Here is a 23,713-nt window from a genome sequence, read left to right on the forward strand (position 1 = left end):
ACCAAGTCGTCCAGCTGTCCCAGTATGAAGTAAGGACCCTCATAGGATGGTAGGAACTTCCTAACTTTGTTTCGCACCCGCTTTGTTCCTTCAATTAAGTACATACTGTGTCACTAACATTGTAGTGTGTCCTTGCGACATTCTTGTCATACTGCTTTTTGGCATGCTCCACAGACTGACCCAGCACGTCCCTTGCAATCTGGTGAGCAAGTTCCAATATGTCTCGTAGCTGTGCCACACACTGTGGAGGGGTCTTGGCGTGCTCGTGATCGGGTGGCACGCCAGCCACCAGCTCGATGGGTTCTGTTACTTCTCTTCCAATGGAGCATCATGTTTGGAGTGAACCCTGTTGAGCTGTGCTTTGTTGCTCTATAGGCCATCACAGTTAATGGAATCATGAGGTCCCAGTCCCAATGACGATTGTGGTCTGAAATGGGTTGTGCGAGTCTTTGATTCCTAACAGTTCACACATTCTTTGGAAGACTTCAGACTCGAAGTTGGAGCCTTGATCGCTGTGGAGTGTCTTTGGGGCTCAATAGCGACACACCCATTCAGCTGTCAGAACTTCAGCCACTGTCACGGCTTGATTGTTTGGCAGAGGGTAGGCTTCCATCCACTTTGTGAAATAGTCTTGAACCACCAATATGTAGCGATTGTAGTGTTCTGTCTCGTTCATGGGGCCCATGAGATCAATGGCAATCCTCTCCATGGATACTCCCACGCGGACAGTGCCCATAGGTGCTTGAGGCTATCTCGAAGGTCTGGCTTTAGCGGCACAGCTAGTACATGTACGACACCATAGTGTGACATCCTCTCTCATTCGGTACCAGTAGTATCTTATCTGCAGCTGGGCAAGTGTCCGTTCCACGCCAAAGTGACTGTCTACTGGGCCATCCTGCATCTGCTTCAAGATGTCCGCCCGGAACACACGAGGTAGGAGTATCTGTGGGTAAAACTCTGCACCTTCGGTACAGTAAAAGCGCTGTGAGAGAATGCCGTCCTTGACATACAGTCTCTTCCACTGGTTCGAATAGGCCTTAGTCGCTGGCCCGAAAGGCAACACATCTCCCCACGATGGGTGTTCCTGTCCTTCCTTGAGCCATCTCTTGATGGGGCCTATATCAGAGTCAGCCATCTGAGCTTGACGTAATTCCTCAGTAGTCCATCCATGGAACAGAACAATGTCACTTGCGTCGGTGAGGTGAATCTTTTCCACGTCCGACGTGTCATCTTCACTCTCCCGATGACCCAACTCCACGTTGACGGAAGCTCCAGAAGCTCCAGGGATTGCAGGCTGTAGGCTGGAGTCTTCCCCTACCTCCACTGAACAGAGCTCCATAGAGTAACTTCCACAGCGTAATCAGCTATGCTGGAGCCGAAGTCACCCTGCACTTCCTGGTGCCTGAAACGGTCATTGTTCTGGTTAGGGTCCTGTATAGTGCAGGGGCAAGTCTGGCGGCAGGACCTCCTGGACAGGATGTCAGCATTTTTGTGGTGGCGTCGTGGACGATGTATGACCTTGAACTTATACTCCCCAAACTTCTCGAGCCACCTTGCCAGTTGACCTTCTGGTTCCTTCATCCTTATGTGCCACCGAAGGCTGCTGTGGTCGGTGTGCACGATGAAGGGTTTTCTGAGCAGGTATTGACGGAGGTGTTTAGTGAACTCCACTACTGCCAGTAGCTCCCTCTGTGTGGTACAATAGTTTTGCTCGGTGGGGGACAACCGCCGGCTCCCATACGCTAGTACGCGTTCCTCACCGTCCTGCATTTGGGAAAAGACGGCTCCAATGACGAAGTTGCTGGCATCTGTATCGAGGATGAGGTCGCCGCTGTCGAGTGGATAGCCCAAGACGGGAGCGGTGGTGAGTAGCTTCTCCTGGCACTCTGGCACTCTGGCGTCCAACGGAAACGAGCATGCTTCTTTGTAAGCTCATGAAGGGGCTTGGCTACAGCAGCGAAATCTTTGACAAATCGTCGGTAGTACGAGGCCAGGCCGACAAACTGACGGACTTCTGAAATGCAGATAGGCTGGGGCCATTCTTGGACTTTCAGAATTTTCTGGTGATCTGTGGCGATGCCGTGTTTGGAAACGATGTGCCCAAGGTAGGTTACCTGTCGGCGGAAGAGACAGCACTTGGAGGGTTTCAATTTCAGGTTGGCTTCGTGTAGTCTATCGAACACTTGTGCCAGGCGTTGGAGCATCTCCGTGACATCCCTTCCCAGGATGATGATGTCATCTAGATATACTAGGCAGGTCTCCCATTACATTCCAGCCAGGACGCGGTTCATTAGACGTTGAAACGTCGCTGGTGCATTGCAGAGCCCAAAAGGCATCACATTCCACTCAAAGAGGCCCTTCCTGCTGCAGAAAGCAGCCGCCTTACGGGCCCTGGGAGTAGTCCAAAGCCCAAAGTGCTAAACCATTTGGCTGTCGACAGGGTATCGAGAGTGTCTTGGATACGAGGAAGAGGATATGCATCCTTAACAGTACGTTCATTTAGAGCACTGTAGTCCACACATAGACGGTATGTCTGGTCCTTTTTGCATACCATGACTATCGGTGAAGCCCAGCTTCTGTGACTTGGAGAGGCTACTCCAGTTTCAAGACTTTGCTGGATCTGCTGGTCTGCATTGAGCTGCTTTTCGAATGCCATCTGCCGCGGTTGCTGCTTCACAGGAGCCCCAGGCAACGTCTGAATGTCATGCTGTAAGAGACTAGTGCGACCAAGATCAGTGGGTCCAGTAGAGAAGACATCCCCGTAGGCACTAAGGAGTTGAGCCAGCCCACAACGTTCATCTGCACTTAGCTCAGTAGAGCTTTCCTTATACACCAACTGTAAGTGATCAGGAACCGCTGGGGAGATGAGACTAGTCTGTGGTGAAATGGAAGAACTATCAGTGGGCTGGAGGAATCTGGCGATAGCACCCTTTTTTACTTTCACTGACTCTGTTCCTGGGTTGTAGAGCCTGATGAGGATTTGATTATTGGCCTGTGTGTCAACCACAACCCGTGCCACCAGTAGACGATGCTTCTCAATGAATCCTTTAGTTGGGCTTAGCACCACGTCGCCTCTGACAGGTTCAAAGGAAGTGGGCGTTCCACGGCACAATGTACTCACACCCCAATTCGAGAATGGCTGTGAGTGCTATTCTTACAACACGCACCTTCGGTCTGTTCTTCAGGTTGAAGTACGGCACCTGTTCACCAAACAGCACAATCCTCTGGCTGCCGAAATCAAGGCGTGCCCGTGACTGCTCCAGGAATGGATGACCGAGGATGGCTTCGGCATTTTCTGTCCTGTCTGCAACGATGAAGTTGACACTCACTGTGACGGTACCAACCTGAATGGGCAGATTAACTTCTCCAAAGACTTTGACATTTACATGACCAATGCCCTGTCGTAACAGCACCAAGGCAGCGCATTTCTCCGTGTCCCGCTGTCCAAAAGAGCACATACCTCCATCGTACATTAGTAGGTGGATACACATTTCGGGACCTGTACCCTTGACAGTGAGCAGGTGTGTTTTGGCTTTAGTTGTAATTGGGCGACTCGGGGCATGCCCGCAGCTTAGCTGGCGTCCTTGGTGATCGACAGCTCCGTTTCATGTGTCCAATGCCTTGGAAGTTGTGGCATCTGATTTCGTTCCAATTTGTATTTTTGCGCTCACCAGTCTTTGGTTTGTGTGGCTTGAAGCTGGACTTTGGAGGTTTCTGACTCTACAGGTGGTGTTGTCCAACTCTCGCCTTAATCTTCGCTGTGGTCGATGCATTCCCATAAGGTAGCTGCTCTGGCTCTCTGCTCTGTAGTCTGCACACCAGATTGCATTAGTTGAGTAACACTGTTAGTTGCTCGCATGGTGGTTTCGTACCTGTGGGGATCGTATGCTCGACCCAATGAGGGTGGGCGCTTCTCCAATAGCTTCTGCACAATGCCGGCGTCTCCCATGGCATTAGTGAATACCTCCACACTGATGGAATCCTGTTCTGGCTCGGAGCTATCTGCATACACAATGAATAATTTCTCATAAATGTCATCACTCAATACATGTAGTGATTCACCTGGTTTGCGCACTCTCTGCCTCAACTCAATGCCAATGGCAGCTGCATGCTCCGATGCTGGCCCATATGTCGAGTCCACCTCCCCCACTATGCGTGAGTAGTCCCAACGGGAAGACCTAGGGTTCTTGTGGACCACAGCCCCTGCAGCGCCCACTAAGCAGAATCTCAGCTGGACTAACATTGTCCTTTCTGACCAGTGATTAGATCTAGCACAGCTCTCAAAGCGATGTAAGAACTCTTTCCATCAGCCTGAACCATCAAATTGACCTGATCGTAGTGTGGGGAACCTCTCCTTCTGAGTAGCGTATTCGACCTCACTGTCAGATGAGATATCATAATGTACACGCCGGGGCGGCCTGCCATGGGAACTGGATTTTGCTCGCTTGGGGTGAGACTGTTCGTTTTCATAACAGTACATTTCATTACCTTCACTGGGCAGAGCATCACTCCCGATACATCCATGGCTGTCCTGCGACTGTGAGCTGTGATTTTCCACAGGAGGCATGACTGGAGGGGAGGGCAGAGCTGCTGGCATCGTGTGTGGGTAATAGGAGTAAACAGCATCTACAGTGGTACTCGCTGCATAGAGTCTGTGGTTGGCAGAGTTGAAAGGGTTAGTGCATGGAGTATACAGCCTTTCAGTAGTTGGTTGAAACACATTTCCAGAGATAGCATTTTTAGGTGAGCATCTATCATGCCAGCTGGCATAGTTTTGGTTGTGACTTAGCTGTAATTCGATTCCACTGTCACCCACATTTCCATATTTCACATGAGACTTGAATGAATTAGTTTCTCTCTTTGGAGACGTCTTTGACTCACGGCATGAGTCAGCCATATTAGCTGCAGTGGGCTGCATATTAGCTACCTCTGAACTTGGCATAAATGGATTGCAGTTACTGTTAGCATTTGCAACATCAAATTCGTTCATCCAGTCGGCAAATGAGATTTGTGATTGCCTTTCTTCATTCACTGTATTTAGCGACATGAATGGGTTTGAGTAGCACATCAAATCCTCAGGCAAAATATTTCTCGTAATAACATATTTCCTGTGTGTAGCCGCCATTTCACTGCTTTAGCTAGAATGTCAGCCACTACTCAGACAATGATGATTAACTTCGTTAGCCCTTTGTCACGTTCTTCAAAAGAACGGGACCAAAGCGCAGCGTGCGTATAGTTCCACATATTTTATTTCAAAGTGAAACTTAACAAAACAACAAAGACCAAAATGAACGTGCCGTTCGTAGCACACAATGCACTAAACAAAACAATATCCCACAAAGCAGGTGGGAGAAAGGGCTTCCTAAATATGATCCCCAGTTAGAGGCAACGATTACCAGCTGCCTCTAATTGGGAACCATACAAACCAGCAACATATAAAATGAATGACTAGAACACCCCCCTAGTCACGCTCTGACCTAAACACCATAGAGAACCGAGGGCTCTCTATGGTCAGGGCGTAACAGTACCCCCCCCCCCAAAGGTGCGGACTCTGGCCCCAAAACCTGAAACCAAATGGGGAGGGTAGGGGGGTGACTAGTGTCGGTGGCGGCTCCGGTGCGGGTCGTAGCCCCCACCCCGACCACGGATCCGGCCATGGAGCTGGTTTGGACGCCGTGCCTGGACTGGGCATCGGCGCAGAGGAAGACTCCTGCCATGGAGCGGGACTGGATGCCGTGCCTGGACTGGGCACCGACACAGAGGAAGGCTCCTGCCAGGGAGCGGGACTGCACACCGTGCCTGGACTGGGCACCGGCGCAGAGGAAGGCTCCGGCCTTGGAGCGGGACTGGACACTTGAGTCTCCGAAACGTTGACCATTGCTGGAAGCTCCGGACTGTGAACAGTCGCTGGAAGCTCCGGACTGTGTACCGTCGCTGGAAGCTCCGGACTGTGAACCGTCGCTGGAAGCTCCGGACTGTAGAGGCACACTGGAGGCCTAGTGCATGGAGCCGGCACAGGACGTACCGGGCTGGGGAGGCGCACTGGAGGCCTGGTGCGTGGAGCCGGCACAAGTGGCACCGGACTGGTGACACACACTTCAGGGCGAGTGCAGGGAGCAGGCACAGGACGTACCGGGCTGGGGAGGCGCACTGGAGGCCTGGTGCGTGGAGCCGGCACAAGTGGCACCGGACTGGTGACACACACTTCAGGGCGAGTGCAGGGAGCAGGCACAGGCCATACCGGACTGGGGAGGCGCACTGGAGGCCTGATGCTTGGAGCCGGCACAGGTTGCACCGGACTGGTGACACGCTCTTCAGGGCGAGTGCCGGGAGCTGGCACAGGACGTACCGGACTGGGGAGGCGCACTGGAGGCCTGATGCGTGGAGCCAGCACAGGTCGCACCGGACTGGTGACACGCACTTCAGGGCGAGTGCGGGGAGCAGGCACAGGACGTACCGGACTGGGGAGGCGCACTGGAGGCCTGATGCGTGCAGCTGGCACAGGTCGCACCGGACTGGTGACACGCACTTCAGGCTGAGTGCGGGGAGCTGGCACAGGACGTACCGGACTGGGGAGGTGCACTGGAGGCCTGGTGTGTGGATCCGGCACAGGTGTCACCGGACTGGTGACACGCACTTCCGGGAGGGTGCGGGGAGCACAGGTTTCACTGGACTGATGACACGCTCCTCCAAACGCCTGCGTTGCCGCATACTCCTAGCTAACCCCTCTCTCCGGTATCCTTCCTCACACTGTTCCATCAACTCCCAGGTGGGCTCTGGCACTCCCCACTGCTCAGTCGACCACCCCTCGCACCACCCCTCGTGCCCCCCCAAAAAAATATCTTGGGGTTTCTGTGGCCGCGGTCCCCGGCGTCGTCGCTGTCCTTCCTCCGTCCTCTGCAACTCCCGCCAAGGAAGGGTCTCGTGTCCTCCCATGATCTCCTCCCATGTCCTAAACTCCTTTACCTCATGAACACGCTGCTTCGTCCTTGTGTGGTGGGATATTCTGTCACGTTCTTCAAAAGGACGGGACCAAAGCGCAGTGTGCATATAGTTCCACATATTTTATTTCAAAGTGAAACTTAACAAAACAACAAAGACCAAAATGAACGTGCCGTTCGTAGCACACAATGCACTAAACAAAACAATATCCCACAAAGCAGGTGGGAGAAAGGGCTTCCTAAATATGATCCCCAATTAGAGGCAACGATTACCAGCTGCCTCTAATTGGCAACCATACAAACCAGCAACATAGAAAATGAATGACGAGAACACCACCCTAGTCACGCTCTGACTTAGACACCATAGAGAACCGAGGGCTCTCTATGGTCAGGGCGTGACACCCTTAGCTCGTGAAAGTCCAATTCTATTATTTTTTGTTCTCTTTGATATTCCGGTAGAATGTGAATAACTCACCGATGAGGGCAGGATAAATCCTGGACAAGTCCACAATGTTACATTTCTTACCTTGCCTCCAGACCGTCGTCGCACGGCTCAGGGGAGCCTTCACTTGCTGGCTCCAGGGCCAGAGCAATTTACGGATGCTCTGGGGTAATTCCTACATTTGGGGATCTTATCCGCTGCTAATGACGAGTTAGTCTGGAATTCCGCTGAAGTAGTTAGCTTTTATTAAAACTTGTACATCATTTGAGGTAGTCCAAATGACAAAATAAAATAATGGGCTAACGGAGTAATGTCATGTCCTGACCATAGTAAGAGGTTATTTTCTATGGTAGAGTAGGTCAGGGCGTGACAGGGGGTGTTTTGTGTTTTGTTCTATGTTTTCTATATCTATGTTTAGTTCTAGTTTTCTATTTCTATGTTGTTGTTTTTTAGGTTGATCTCCAATTGGAGGCAGCTGGTCCTCGTTGGCTCTAATTGGAGATCATATTTAAGTAGGGTTTTTCTTCCTGGGTTTTGTGGGTTATTATATTTTGAGTAGTGTTTGTTTCTCTCTGCGTCACGGTTTGTTGTTTTGTCAATTCAGTTAATGATGTATTGCAAAGTTTCACGGATTTCATCAAATGTGGAACTACAACCACGCTGCACTTTGTTATGCGGGGATGCGCACTGTGTCGCCAGTGCGCAGCTACAGCCCGGTGCGCTCAGTGCAACCTCCCCACAGTTGCCGTGCTAGAGTTGGCATTCAGCCAGGAAGGAGTGTGCCTGCTCAGCGTTCCTGGTCTCCAGTGCGTCTTTTCGGCCCAGGTTATCCTGCGCCAGCTCTCGGCACGGTATCCCCAGTTCGCCAACACAAACCTGTGCAACCTGTCACAACGCCTCGTGCTTGCCGGGCTACAGGGGTTATCCAGCCAGGACGGGTTGTGCCAGCCATAAGCTCCAGACCTCCAGTGCGCCTCCACGGCCCAGTATACCCTGTGCCTGCTCTGGGCGCCCGGCCTCCAGCGACGTTCCCTAGTCCAGAACTTCCAGCAACGTTCCCTAGTCCGGTGAGACCTATTCCAGCTCCACGAAAGAAGCCTTCAGCGATGTTCCCTAGTCCAGAACTTCCAGCGACGTTCCCTAGTCCAGAACTCCCAGCGACGTTTCCTAGTCCGGTGAGACCTATTCCAGCTCCACGAAAGAAGCCTCCACTGATGATCTATGGTCCAAAGCCTGTAGAGATGATCCATGGCACGAAGCCTCCAGTGATGATCCATGGCCCGGAGCCTGTAGGGATGATCCATGGCACGAAGCCTCCAGAGATAATCCATGGCCCGGAGCCTGTAGGGATAATCCATGGCAAGAAGCCTGTAGGGATGATCCATGGCCCGGAGCCTGTAGAGATGATCCATGGCACAAAGCCTCCAGTGAGAATCCATGGCCCGGAGCCTCCAGTGATGATCCATGGCACAAAGCCTCCAGTGATAATCCATGGCGCAGAACCTGTAGTGATGATCCATGGCAAGGAGCCTGCAGCGACGGTCCGGAGCCTCCAGCGACGCTCCCCAGTCCGGAGCCTCCAGCGACGCTCCCCAGTCCGGAGCCTCCAGCGACGCTCCCCAGTCCGGAGCCTCCAGCGACGCTCCCTAGTACGAAACCTCGAGCGGCGGCCTGCAGCCCAGAGTCTTCAGCGGCGGCCTGCAGCCCAGAGTCTTCAGCGATGATCTACAGTCCGGTTCGTTCAACGATGATCCACGGTCCGGTGGTACTAAAGCAGAGGGATCAGTGGGTGAAGCGGGGGTTACGCCCCAAACCGGAGCCGCCTCCTCTGCTGGAGGTTAAGGTTATGTGCACTGCATTTGAGCCGCCATAAACAGGAGTTGCCCACCCTACCCTCCTTTTGTTTAGGAGCATTCGGAGTCTGCACCTTTGGGGGGGGTACTGTCATGTCCTGACCATAGTAAGAGGTTATTTTCTATGGTAGAGTAGGTCAGGGCATGACAGGGGGTGTTTTGTGTTTTGTTCTATGTTTTCTATATCTATATTTAGTTCTATTTTTCTATTTCTATGTTGTTTTTTGGGGGGTTGATCTCCAATTGGAGGCAGCTGGTCCTTGTTGCCTCTAATTGGAGATCATATTTAAGTAGGGTTTTTCTTCCTGGGTTTTGCGGGTTATTATATTTTGAGTAGTGTTTGTTTCTCTCTGCGTCACGGTTTGTTGTTTTGTCAATTCAGTTATTTATGTATTGCAAAGTTTCACGGATTTAATAAAATGTGGAACTACAACCACGCTGCACTTTGGTCCGCTCCTTTTGACAGCCGTGACAAGTAAAAAGAACATGGCTCAGAGTCCGGCTACATCCCGTCACACACAATTGCATTCAAAACCAAAAGTTAACTTACTATGTTACCCATAATGCACTTCAGTGTTTTAAAGCTATACCCCTACTTTACCAACAATTTGTCATTATGGTGTATTGTGTGTAGTGATTGCACAATAAAGTGTGGGACTTATTTCCATTGTGTTCCCTATTGTTTTACATAAATACATATACAATTACATACTGTAGATAGAGATGGAAAAAATACTCAACCTCCAGATGAGTATGAGGGCGGAGTTTACGTACAATTCTTACAAGCTTGTTTAGCTGGTAGCTTATTCTTTAGATGTTTGGAGCTGCTGTTGAACCATGATGTGCCGGCATAATCAAAGTGACACTAGACTAGCGCACTTGCCAGAGTCTTTAGCATGTCTATAGGTAGGTTTTCATCCAATTGGTGACAGATTTTCATGCGAATATTCTAAATTCTTCATAAAAACAATATGCCATTTCAATGTTTAATTTAGGAAAATTTGGTGCCGGACAACATGACAGGAAAGGTTTTAATTTATTGGACATTTGAGAAAAGTAATGGACATCCATATGCATTCAGATCCAACCTGGTGCAGCCAGCGCCATCAATAAACGTAAACGCGGGATGTTGCCCAAATGAGCCACATTTACGTGTCCTTAAAAAAACAGCTATATCAAATGACAAAAACACTATTCCTTTTGTTTAGATGTGTAGCATGTGCAAAACTTTATAGCCAATTTTCTTTATTGTTTTTTAGGCTACTTTCCTTAAATAATTATTGTCCACCTCACAGTACAGCTGTCAGAGATTTGAGCACTAAATGTATCAGGGCTATAGACTTTGGTGTCCACTGTATGATATTAATGTACATACAGTGCATTCGGAAAGTATTCAGACCCCTTCACTTTTATATATATAAAAATTGTCACCTGTATATAGCCTTGCTATTTTTTTTTTTACTGCTGCTCTTTAATTATTTGTTACTTTTATTTCTTATTCTTATTTTTTATGTCTTTTTTAAAAACTGCATTGTTGGCTAAGGTCTTGTAAGTAAGCATTTCACTGTAAGTTCTACACCTGTTGTATTCGGCGCATTTGACAAATGAAATTTGGTTTGATATATATATAAAGGAAGAGAAGCTTAGGCCTAACCCCAGAGAGATTGATAGAAATATGCCAGTGGCATGCTACGACACCGACATGCATTTATTTATGTCAGATGGCTATTATACAGATATAGACATACAGAAGGAGGCTAATTCGTAAATGTTCAATCAGAATATTTTGTTTAAAGATAAGCATTATATTGTTAGATTATAGCAGTAACTCTGGTAGGCCTGAAACAGACTTCCTCACCTCAAGTTCAACTGTCGGAGTCAGTTGGAGTGCCGGGGCGCACTGCCATATCATTGGCCTGCAGTAGGTAAAGCTTAATAATAGCCCCACCATACCAAACCTTCACAAACTTTTCTAATCTTTATTAGGGTAATATCAGAAGCAAGTCAAGGAAAAAACACGCTACCCTCCCCTGTGCCCAATAAAAAAACATGCAACCCTCCCCAAAGCAAAAAAAAAGAAAGGTTTGACAATTCTCCCCTATTTTGGACCCCCCCCACCAAAAGAAAAGAATTATGACTTTGCGGTTGTGGTAACTAGTGACATTCATGAACTCAAGCTCCCGCTGATTTTTGTTAATTACCTAATAGAGAGAAATAGTAATGGCGTCTTTTTGTAGGCACTAACTCCGCCATTTTTTGTTTATTTTTTATAAGGTCTGTGGTAAACACAGGCTTAGTTGCTCTTATACGTTTTGTTCTATGAGATAATATTAATGAGCTAATGTCACTTTAAGTGAATTTTGAACCATTTATGTAATTTTTTAAAAAGCACATAAAAGGCTTGATAATTCATAAGGGTTGTGTTAACTGACTGAAATTATCTCATAGAACAAAACATATAAAATATCTTAAACCTGTGTTAACCTCAGACCTTATTTTCGATGTTAATCCCAAAACCCCATTCATTTTCCCCATAGCAATGGCTGAACGAACCAGACGTAACTCAATTTCAGGTTTTTAGGACTACAAGCTTGACAAGCAAAGTCAAACACTTGTGAGAATGGTCTGTAATTGGGGCATAGTGTGTAGTTAAAGAAGAAAGCGGCAAAGACATGACAGCTAGCGAGGTGCCAATGAGAAGAAAGAAGGGGCTTTGTCTGGGAATTAACCCTTGTCATGGACCGCCCACCTGTCAGCGAACGCCCCCTGGACTCTTTCTGCATTCGGACTACAATTGCCTCCCTGACGGTCTCTGGCTCTTAAAGACAATTGAAGGGGGCTGACCACGGGCCAATTTAAAGGAATCCCCTGGCTGTGCAAACCGAGCGCACCCACTGACATCTTCCAAACAGTGTTGGTTTCCAGTAGCAACGCCTGCCAAACAGAAGAGAAGAAAGATGGTCCTGAGTAAGTAGAGAGTTGGTTGGCTAATCCCGATAATTAAACCATTTTGTCACCAATGCTCGCAAGAAATATGGCTAGCGAGTCGTTATTAGAGAAAATGGAATGACATTATGGTGCTGTCTTATTTTGTATTCTTCAACTAGCTAAGTTAGCTACTTAACTTGTTAACTTCAGTGATACAGACAACCGAATAAGCTAGCTAGCTAGCTAGGTAGCCTAGCTAGCATCAACGTGTCACTTGTTGTTTCTACTTTGGCCTACTACAGTAATGTAGCTATATCATTTGCTTCACCCTTTTTCCATAATCTACAGTCACAGAAGACATGGTACGACGTCGGGCAGAGCATAACAACTGCGAGATCCTTTCCTTAGAGGAGGTGTCTTTGCATCAACAAGATATTGAGAAAATAGAACACATTGATAAATGGTGCAGGGACCTCAAAATTCTGTATCTTCAAAACAATCTCATTCCCAGAATAGGTGATTCTAACTTCCTCTTTTTTATATAATTGCAATAAAATTAACTTTACATTGTTTAATTTAATTTGGGCCTAATCTAACTACCCTATATTTTATATTTGTATTTCATTGACCATCAATGCAATTTCAATATTTAGAAATATGTATTTATTTGCTCTCCATAGAAAATGTATATAGATTGAAAAAGTTGGAGTATCTAAACCTTGCTTTGAACAACGTTGAACTGATTGAAAACCTGGAAGGTTAGTATTTTGTGCACATAGCCACTTCTACTATTTTACAACATTGTCCTATCTGTTTGTATTAATGTAGGCTAAGGAAATGACCAAAAGTCTGTTTTTAATAGCATTTCTCCTCAACCATAGTTTAAATTTACGTAAAACAGATCCACCTGTACTTTGACTCTAAAAATAGCAATTCCATTCTGGCTTTAGAGAATGAAATAGGCCAAATAGATCTTTACTCATACTATTCTTGCCTCCTCAACCGTTACAACAGGATGTGAGAGTCTCCAGAAGCTGGACCTCACAGTGAACTTTGTGGGCCAGTTGAGCAGTGTGGAGTCATTGAAGCACAACATCCTTCTCCGAGAGCTTTTCCTGGTGGGGAACCCCTGCACTGAGTTTGAGGGCTACAGGCAATACGTTGTGGCTTCACTGCCCCAACTGAAGGTATCAGGAGGGATATAAAACAGACATTTCAAGTTTTAATGTCACATTCACAAGTACAGTGAAATTAAGATCATAAGTTCAAATCTCACTGATGCCGTGCCACAATAAAAAAAATAGATGCTTGCATTATTAATGCCTAAGCAAATACATTTGCACGTGTCCTATCTATGCTTGGAGTTCAAAACAATTAACCCAACTAAACTAGCAGTGTTATTAAAACTGTTATTGAAACAAGTTCTCACTACTTTATTTAATTACCTTCAAATAACCTATAATTTCCGTACTCAGAACGTTAATAAAAACTCTCAGGACAATTTTCAGGTAACCATCGTAAAATGTTCTCAGAACCACCCAACAACCTAAAAAGTAACATTTCCAGAACAGGCGAAATGTTCACTTCCTTTCTCTTAAAAAAAAATATATATGTTTTACAAGTCAGGAAACTTATGGCTTCATTCCCAGAACCAATTGGAAACCAAAAACTTCCAAGGAAGCAAATGTGCTAACTGGGCTTCAAATATACACTGAGTACACTAAACATTAGGAACACCTTACTAATATTGAGTTACCCCCCCTTTTGCCCTCAGAATAGCCTCAATTCGTTGGGGTGTGGACTCTACAAGGTGTTGAAAGCATTACACAGGGATGCTGGCCCATGTTCACTCTAATGCTTCCCACAGTTGTCAAGTTGGCTGGATGTCCGTTGGGGGATGGACCATTCTTGATATACACGGAAAAATGTTGAAGTGGAAAAACCCATGAGCATTGCAGTTCTGGCACCTACTACCATACCCCGTTCAAAGGCACTTAAATCTTTTGTCTTGCCCATTCACCCTTTGAATGACACATGCACAATCAATGTCTCAGTTGTCTCAAGGCTTAAAAATGTTTTAACATGTCTCTCCCCTTCATCTGAACTGATTGAAGTAGATTTAGCAAGTGACATCATAGTATCCCTGCACATTGTAAATATGGTAATTGAACTGACCCAGTATGCTTACTTACTTTATCCTGTTCATCTTCTTATTTTTATATCTTGTGTTTTTGTTCTACCTTTACTTTTTTTGTATTATATTGTTATTGATTACTGCGCTGTTGGGGTTAGCACTTGCAAGAAAGGCATTTCACTGTACTTGTGCATGTAACATTGAAATCTGTATTCATCTGGTAAGTCTGTCATGAAAAAAGCAGGTGTCCTTAATGTTTTGTACGCTGCCTTTAACAGATACTTTTATCCAAAGCGACTCACAGTAGTGTCCATGCATTTTCTTAAAAGATATGCGCAAAAACACACACACACAAACACACACACACACACACACAAAATCACTAGTCTAGCATGCACTTGCTCGCCTGGAGATAGCCTAGCATGGTAGGGGAAATATATATATATTTTTTTGCAGTATCTGGATGGGAAAGAGATTGGCAGGTCGGAAAGAATCCGAGCCAGACAAGGCCTAGATGAGGTAAGGAGGCGGATTCGGCAGCAGGAGCAGGATTACCTGCGGAAGAGAGCGAGTGAGAAAGAGGAGGCCCAGAGAGAGGGAGGAGAGGCGCAGCGGGGGCCGAAAAGGGAAAGCCGCTCCTCTGCTAAAGCGAAGAATCCTGGCTTTGATGGTCGCTGGTACACTGACATCAAAAACACCATGTATGTTCAAGCTTTCCACCTTGATTTTATTTTATGTAGAACAGCAAGGATAACTGGTGTATCTGTGGAGTAACCCTAACCTCATCTGAAGTTATTGAATTCATTTGGCCCGATACTGTATTTCAGTTCTATCAATCACTCCGTTTATTTAAATGTTTTTAATAACTCTGAAGAGTTTGGTTTATTGATCTAAAGCCCTGTGCCTGAAGAAAACAATGAGATCCAAGGGAGAGATGAGAAAGAGAAGACAAGCTGCCTTTCTTCAGAAGACCAGGAGAGGGAGTTTTGGGAGAAACCTTGTGCCTATACTCCAGAGTCACGCCTGGAGGCTCACCGCCACCTTGACGAGAAGAAAAAGGCAAAAGAAAGGTAGGTAAACATCTAACAATTCTAGGGAGAGCGAATGTTTTTGTAATGTTACTCGTAATGCTCCCCTACTGTTTGAGTGTACAGTTTTCCCTTAGTTAGAATGTTCCCCTATCTATATTATCAAAAACCTTAGCATGTTTTGCTGTTAAAGTTAGGAGAGCATTCCCTTCATATCAAGCAGAACTTATCTAGAATGTGGTTACAATGTCCTCAGAATATACAACATGAATGTTATAGATACGTTTTATGGGTTTGTAGCATGTGTCCAGTTTTCTGAGGGTTAGGAGAATATTCCATCAACGTCCCACAAACATACACAGAACATTGTTGCCATGTTCTCAGAATATAAGATATTAATGTTCTCGACACATTTCATGAGAACGTTGCAGGAAAATGTGTCTATCAGTTGTCAGTCAGGATGTCGACAGTCCCAAAGAGTCGTTCTCCCCACAAAAAAGATTAATTTCACATCACACCTTGTTACTGTTGCTGAGCCAATCGAGTTACACATGGAGTATAACAAACATACAGTCAATAATATAGTAGAAAAATAAGTCTATATACAAAGTGAGCAAATGAGGTGAGATAAGGGAGGTAAAGGCAAAAAAGGCCATGGTGGCGAAGTAAATACAATATAGCAAGTAAAACACTGGAATGGTAGATTTGTAGTGGAAGAAAGTGCAAAGTAGAAATAATGGGGTGCAAAGGAGCTAAATAAATAAATAAATACAGTAGGGGAAGAGGTAGTTGTTTGGGCTAAATTATAGATGGGCTATGTACAGGTGCAGTGATCTGTGAGCTGCTCTGACAGCTGATGCTTAAAGCTAGTGAGGGAGATGAGTGTTTCCAGTTGTAGAGATTTTTGTAGTTCGTTCCAGTCATTGGCAGCAGAGAACTGGAAGGAGAGGCAGCCGAAAGAGGAATTGGCTTTGGCGGTGACCAGAGAGATATATACCTGCTGGAGCGTGTGCTACAGGTGGGTGCTGCTATGGTGACCAGCGAGCTGAGATGAGGGGGAACTTTACCTAGCAGGGTCTTGTAGATGACCTGGAGCCAGTGGGATTGGCGACGAGTATGAAGCGAGGGCCAGCCAACGAGAGCGTACAGGTCGCAGTGCTGGGTAGTATATGGGGCTTTAGTGACAAAACGGATGGCACTGTGATAGACTGCATCCAATTTATTGAGTAGGGTATTGGAGGCTATTTTGTAAATTACATCGCTGAAGTCCAGGATCGGTAGGATGGTCAGTTTTACGAGGGTATGTTTGGCAGCATGAGTGAAAGATGCTTTGTTGCGATATAGGAAGCCGATTCTAGATTTAATTTTGGATTGGAGATGTTTGATGTGAGTCTGGAAGGAGAGTTTACAGTCTAACCAGACACCTAGGTATTTGTAGTTGTCCACATATTCTACACACTTTGAAATACATTATTACATTGTGCATGTTCATTTATACAGTAATTATTATTCAACATGGGTTACACCAAATTTGAGGGATTTCTGTACAGTTGTCTAATGTTAGTGGGGCACAGTAGCCTGTTTTTAATGATACTCCTGAATCACAATGATCAATAAAAGTTTTTGTTGAGTGTACTTTTAACAGAGCTCAGATTTACTTCGAAGTGCATTCCACCTAGTGCTTACAGCCTTACACCTATCAAGTTGTTTCAGATCTACACAAGTGCCCAGGGAGGAGGGGTTAGAGTTTGCTTCTTGGTAGGGACGTTTTTGTTTTTTTTCGCTAGCACTACGCAGCTGAGTCAACTAATCATCAAGCTTTGATAATTTGAAACAGCTATGTAGTGTTAGAAAGAAAAAAAACATGTACCCCTTGGGGTCCTGAGGGCCGAGTTTGGGAAACGCTGCCGTAGAGATATCCCTTATTGGGACAGTGGTGAGAGCTTTTGTCATTGGTGATGTTGGCCTGCCTGGGTTCGAGACCCGCTAGGGGAGTCACCCTACTCTCACATTCTTTGCAATATATGTTAGTTATGCCACGTTCACCTGCTAGTCGGAACTAGGAAACTCAGAAATGTTTGACTTGATAACTGGTTGTAGTTATACATGTGCCGCGTTCAACGAATTAACAAGTCGTACATTTCCGAGTTTCCTAGTTCCAACTAGCATGTGAATGCAGCACTACAACACACCTATCTGATCTAATTAAAATGAGTTTATCATTGAAAGATGGGAATTTGTAGGATTTCCCTTTAGCACAAATTATGAACATATTTCCACTACGTAATAAATTATCATTATTTATTAATCCTAGAGGTTATAGCTGAGCATCTCAAAGAGAACTCTCCATAGGGGGAATGCACTTTGAAGTAAATCTCAGCTCTGTTTAAAGTACACTCAAGGAAATGTTTATTGATCATAGTGATTCAGGAGTATCATTTAAACAGGTTAACATGCCCCACCAACATTAGACAACAATTCAGAAAGCCCTTAAATTGCTGAAATAAGTAACTAAGATCAATGATGAGAATATATTAAGATAAACTGATACCTGCCAAGGACATGGTGGCTTAGCAGGAAGATCAGAGTACTATGAACCAAGAGGTTGTGAGTTCAAATCCCAGGTGAGGACATGTTGAGTAATAATTACTGTATAAATGAACCTTCACAATTTAATGATATGTCATTTGAAAGTGCTGTTTGTGTGTGTGTCCCTAACTTTGCCAACAAAGAGTTGTGAATGGGTCAGTGGTTAACTAATCAGGGCCTTGATGGGCTCGGCAGCAGTGACAAGGTCCGATGTGTATTGATTTTACATTTTATTTGTGGTCTTTGGGACCATCAGGCGACATCCTCATAACTGATAAACAGAAATGTTCCTAAAACGTCCCATGAAGCGTGTCTAGAACATTAATATCTTATATTCTGAGAACATGGCAACAATGTAATGTGAATGTTTAGCGGGGCGTTGATGGAATATTCTCCTAAAGACCTAATGAGACTCTTAACGGAACATTCTCTGAAGTTGTGGTGACGTTTGTTGATAGCTGGGTACACTCATCTACAAATAATCCAATATGTTATAGGTCCCCACTTTCTGTCCGTCCGTCTATCATATACAGTGCATTCGGAAAGTATTCAGACCCCTTGACTTTTTCCATATTTTGTTACGTTAGTCTTATTCTAAAATGGATTACATTTAAAAACATTTTTTTTTAGCAATCTACACACAATACCCAATAATGACAAAGCAAAAACAGGTTTTTAGAAATGTCTGCAAAATACAAAACTGAAATATTACATTTACCTACTTATTCAGACCCTTTACTCAGTACTTTGTTGAAGCACCTTTGGCAGCGATTACAACCTCTAGTCTTCTTGGGTATGACGCTACAAGCTTGGCACACCTGTATTTGAGAAGTTTGTCCCATTCTTCTCTGCAGATCCTCTCAAGCTCTGTCAGTTTGCAAGTGTAGCGTCTCTGCACAGATATTTTCAGGTCTCTCCAGAGATGTTCGATCGGGTTCAAGTCTGGGCTCTGGCTGGGCCACTCAAGGACATTCAGAGACTTGTCCCGAAGCCAGTCCTGCATTGTCTTGGCTGTGGGCTTAGGGTCGTTGTCCTGTTGGAAGGTGAACCATCGCCCCAGTCTGAGGTCCTGAGTGCACTGGAGCAGGTTTTCATCAAGGATCTCTCTGTACTTTGCTCCGTTCATCTTTCCTTCAACCCTGACTAGTTTCCCAGTCCCTGCTGTTGAATAACATCCCACAGCATGATGCTGCCACCACCATGCTTCACTGTAGGGATGGTGCCAGGTTTTCTTCTTACGTGTCGCTTAGCATTCAGGCCAAAGAGTTAAATCTTCATTTTTATCAGACCAGAGAATCTTGTTTCTCATGGTCTGAGAGTCCTTTAGGTGCTTTTTGGCAAACTCCAAGTGGGCAGTCATGTGCCTTTTACTGAGGAGTGGCTTCCGTCTGGCCGCTCTACCGTAAAGGCCTAATTGGTGGAGTGCTGCAGAGATGGTTGTCCTTCTGGAAGGTTCTCCCATCTCCACAGAGGAACTCTGTCAGAGTGACCATCGGGTTTTTTGGTCACTTCCCTGACCAAGGCCCTTTTCCACCAATTGCTCAGTTGGCCAGGCATCCAGCTCTAGGAAGAGCCTTGGGGGTTCCAAACTTCTTCCATTTTAGAATGATGGAGGGCACTGTGTTCTCAGGGACCTTCAATGTTGCAGAAATGTTTTGGTCTCGGAGCTCAATTGACAATTCCTTGGACCTCATGGCTTGGTTTTTATTCTGACATGTGCTGTCAACTGTGGGACCTTATATAGACAGGTGTGTGGCTTTCCAAATCATGTCCAGTCAATTGAATTAACCACAGATGGACTCCAAGTTGTTGAAACATCCCAAGGATGATCAGGATGCACCTGAGCTCAATTTCGAGTCTCATAGCAAAGGGTCTGAATACTTATGTAAATAAGGTATTTCTGTTTTTATTTTAATACATTTGCAAACATTTCTCAATCTGTTTTCGCTTTGTCATTTTGGGGTATTGTTGTGTAGATGGATAAAAAAATATTTTACAATAAGGCCGTAACAGAAGAAAATATGGAGAAGGGGTCTGAATAGGGGAATCACAATATATCGGTGAACATGTCGGAATCGGTCGACATTAGCTAAAAATGCCAACATCTGTATCGACCCGATGTCAAAACTGATTTCAAAGCTGACGTGGATACCTATATAACATAGGTACATGACATAATGTCGGCGCGTAAAATGTAGCGCTACACGTGCAACACAGCATTCTTAACCTAGCCCAGAATGTCTGCTGTGTGGCTTGAGCAGTCAACAAGTTGAGCAGTCATTTGGTCATCTACAAGACCCTGCTAGGTAAAGTCCCCCCTTATCTCCGCTCACTGGTCACCATAGCAGCACCCACCTGTAGCACGCGCTCCAGCAGGTATATCTCTCTGGTCACCCCTAAAGCCAACTCCTCCTTTGGTCGTCTCTCCTTCCAGTTCTCTGCTGCCAATGACTGGAACGAACTACAAAAATCTCTGAAACTGGAAACACTTATCTCCCTCACTAGCTTTAAGCACCAGCTGTCAGAGCAGCTCACAGATCACTGCACCTGTACATAACCCATCTATAATTTAGCCCAAACTACTACCTCTTCCCCTACTGTATTTATTTATTTTGCTCCTTTGCACCATATTATTTATATTTTAATCTTTGAACTTCCTTCAAACTACAAATCTACCATTCCAGTGTTTTTCTTGCTATACTTTATTTACTTTGCCACCATGGCATTTTATTTTGCCTTTACCTCCCTTATCTCACATCATTTGCTCACATTGTATATAGTCTTATTTTTTCTTCTTCTACTGCATCATTGATTGTATGTTGTTTTACTCCATGTGTAACTCTGTGTTTTTGTATGTTGTCGAACTACTTTGCTTTATCTTGGCCAGGTCGCAATTGTAAATGAGAACTTGTTCTCAACTTGCTTACCTGGTTAAATAAAGGTGAAATAAAAAAAACATTTTTTTTGAAAGAGTAAGAACATTTCAGCGAGGCGAAATCCATTAAAGCCAAGATAATGGGATTCATTGCACTTGACAATCAACCATTCTCTGTTGTGGGTGATGTTGGACGAGCACCGGTACACACTACCAAGTGCGCAATTTTTTTTTGTTTAGTTTCCCTACCGGAGTTACACAGTAATAGTGTCACTGCTATTAGCTTCAAGACATACTATGGAATGCCGTTTGGGTCTTTACGTGTCAAAAAATATACAGTAGCACTGTCAAAGCTGTACAAAAAAGTCTCTAAATAACCGGCCACGAACGATGTGTTTACAATACCACGTTGACAATAAAGCATCATTTGTTCGACCACAACTTCTGTGGTAGCTAGCTTTAGCTTGGTACCTAGCTAGCACCAATACAACCAGCCTGAAAGCAATGACCAGTAGAAACTGCAGTCATTTTCATTATTCTTAGCAATGATTTAGGAATCCTTGTGAGTAAGTATTAGCTAGGTTGCCATTTGTTGTTCACCTATTGAACTTCATGAAAATAAATAGCTAGCCAGCTACTTAACCCTGTTGCCCAAAAACGAACGTTATAAGCAGCCAGCTAGCGTCATCTGGCTAGTGAGTCTCGACCAGACCGGGTTATGTGTTGTGAAGCTAGCCACAATCAGGATTAGCCACAATAGTGGATTTTGCGGTTTGCCTTCAAAATAAAAGTCTGTCATTGACAGTGATGCAAATTAATTCAAATAGTAGAATTATGCCATACTTTTATTTTGAAGGCTAACCTCAAAGTCCACTATCTTGGCTAATCCTTATTGTGGCTAGCTTCACATAGATGGGTCTGACCACCATTAATCAAATAAGAACTGTCTTATAACTTAGGGTTATTTTAGATGATGACACCTAGCTATATAGCTAGCTGTCATTTTGCTATGTTTTTGGGGAAGAACATTGTTTGCATCCAAACGGCTAGCTTTTTTCTTTTTTTTAATGACCAGGTGCACGAGACGACTTTACCAGCATCATAGCATCAATTAATCGTTGTGACATATGAAATACGAGTGATACTGTAATCAATGTGCAATAACTACGTACAAAAATGTATTAATGCGTTATTATGTGACGTGCAGTCATATTCAGGTCCTGATTGGTCAACAAGCTTATTGGACACGTCAAAATATGTTATTTGACACGCAAAGACAAAAGACCAACGGCGTTCCATAGTATGAGAAATCCTGGTTGAGAATGAATCAAATGAAAAATGAAACCGCACAGCAAGTAAGTGAAAGAAATAGGTTTTGTTTATGTTTTACTGGTAATGGGGACATACGTAAATGCCAACAAAATAGCTTTTTGGTGAGTGCGGTGTGTGTGTGTAACCTTTATTTAACTAGGCAAGTCAGTTAAGAACAAATTCTTATTTACAATGACGGCCTACCCCGGCCAAACCCGGATGAGGCTGGGCCAATTGTGCGCCGCCCAATCACGGCCGGATGTGATACAGCCTGGATTCGAACCAGGGACTGTAGTGATGCCTCTTGCACTGAGCCTTAGACTGCTGCGTGTGGGTGTGTGTTAAGCATTCTAGTTCAGTTAAATAGTTAAGGGCGCTAAAAAATTTTATATCTTTTTTTGGCAAGGAAAATATCGGGTATCGGCCAAAAATCTCATATCGGTGCAACACTAGTCTGAATACTTTCCGTATGCACTGTATCTATCTCATTTTTTGACTCAATATCATGGAGGGCTGGCCCCGACCAAAAAAGATATTGGTCGACCGAGAGTCGTCTGTTCCCTCGAACATTTTAAAACGTATGTTTTCCCCTTTTGTTAGTTTTTTTACTCTGTTTGTCAGAACCTAACAGACAACTAGTCAAAGCTCAAACCAAGTTTATTCACCCAGTGGGTCAAACAGCTGAAAAGACAGACATGCTTCCACCAGCACAAGTATTTATACCCTCCTATTAGGCGGCGTGTCCTCCTTGCACATCTAGACAGCCAATACATATTTGTTGCTAGTCAGGAAGTTGTGTGTGTGTGTGTGTGTGCGTGTAATAAAACTATTCCTTCTCACTTCATCTGACCTGACCTCGGCCCACATTCCTCACTAATCCACAGCTATCCAACCTTATCAGTGACCGCAACCAAGTGATTGCCTTTTCCCTCACTTAGTAACTTTCCAGACCCATCTCTTATGCAACCTCCATTGACACCACCAATCATTCACTTCTAGTATAGCAAGTATTTCAACCAAGAATCCAACAGTCCCCCCTTTTTGAATAGTACCTCCATACTGTTAAACATTATATAACCTTTGAAATTACTTATAAATGAACAGAAAACAAAATATGATTAACATTCTCAGTTGATTTGTATGTTTACTTCCGAGACTTATGGTCTCTGATCTATAATCACACTATGCACACTCTTATTTCCCCCCTGTTGTCGTACAACTGATAATGACATTTCAGCTGGAGCTTTTGACTTTCTCCCTTGCTTCCTCTGGGTTCCTAAGAGCGTGACAGCACAAGACTTGAAAAGCAAAAAGAAACACAAAACATACCAATTATTAATAATGCGAAAAATTATGCATAATTATCTATGCAAAGAAAAAATGAAGTTTGATAACATGACAATTCCTACTCTCTCTTCACCTGACTCTATGCCTCCAGGATACTTTTCTGCTGGACTCCACAAAAACTAAGGTCCTAAAAAGCCTCCTCATGCTTTCACCCTGTCTTCTCCCGTTCGGCCACAGGTTACAAAAGGTGCTCTAATGCCGTATCATTTTCACTTCGCTCCCCATCTCCTTCTTCCTCCATGACCACCCGATATACAGGTGCGGT

The 23,713-nt window shown here is 44.9% G+C and overlaps 1 protein-coding gene across 3 annotated transcripts in view; it reads left to right on the plus strand.

Annotated features, from left to right (window-relative positions):
* The first annotated feature begins 12,005 nt into the window (after positions 1–12,005).
* The window catches only part of dnaaf11 (dynein axonemal assembly factor 11), a 101,478-nt gene continuing 89,770 nt past the window's right edge, over positions 12,006–23,713 (plus strand). For 2 of the 3 annotated variants that reach the window (XM_014139094.2, XM_014139098.2), the window contains exons 1-6: positions 12,006–12,203; positions 12,513–12,680; positions 12,845–12,922; positions 13,179–13,351; positions 14,755–14,999; positions 15,195–15,368. In XM_014139094.2, coding sequence (XP_013994569.2) covers positions 12,194–12,203; positions 12,513–12,680; positions 12,845–12,922; positions 13,179–13,351; positions 14,755–14,999; positions 15,195–15,368 — 848 coding nt within the window. In that variant the 5' untranslated portion in view covers positions 12,006–12,193. The remainder of the gene's footprint in view (positions 12,204–12,512; positions 12,681–12,844; positions 12,923–13,178; positions 13,352–14,754; positions 15,000–15,194; positions 15,369–23,713) is intronic. The other variant, XM_014139095.2, reaches the window with a different exon arrangement.

Source organism: Salmo salar, chromosome ssa14, assembly GCF_905237065.1.
Source record: "Salmo salar chromosome ssa14, Ssal_v3.1, whole genome shotgun sequence".
Lineage (NCBI taxonomy): Eukaryota > Metazoa > Chordata > Actinopteri > Salmoniformes > Salmonidae > Salmo > Salmo salar.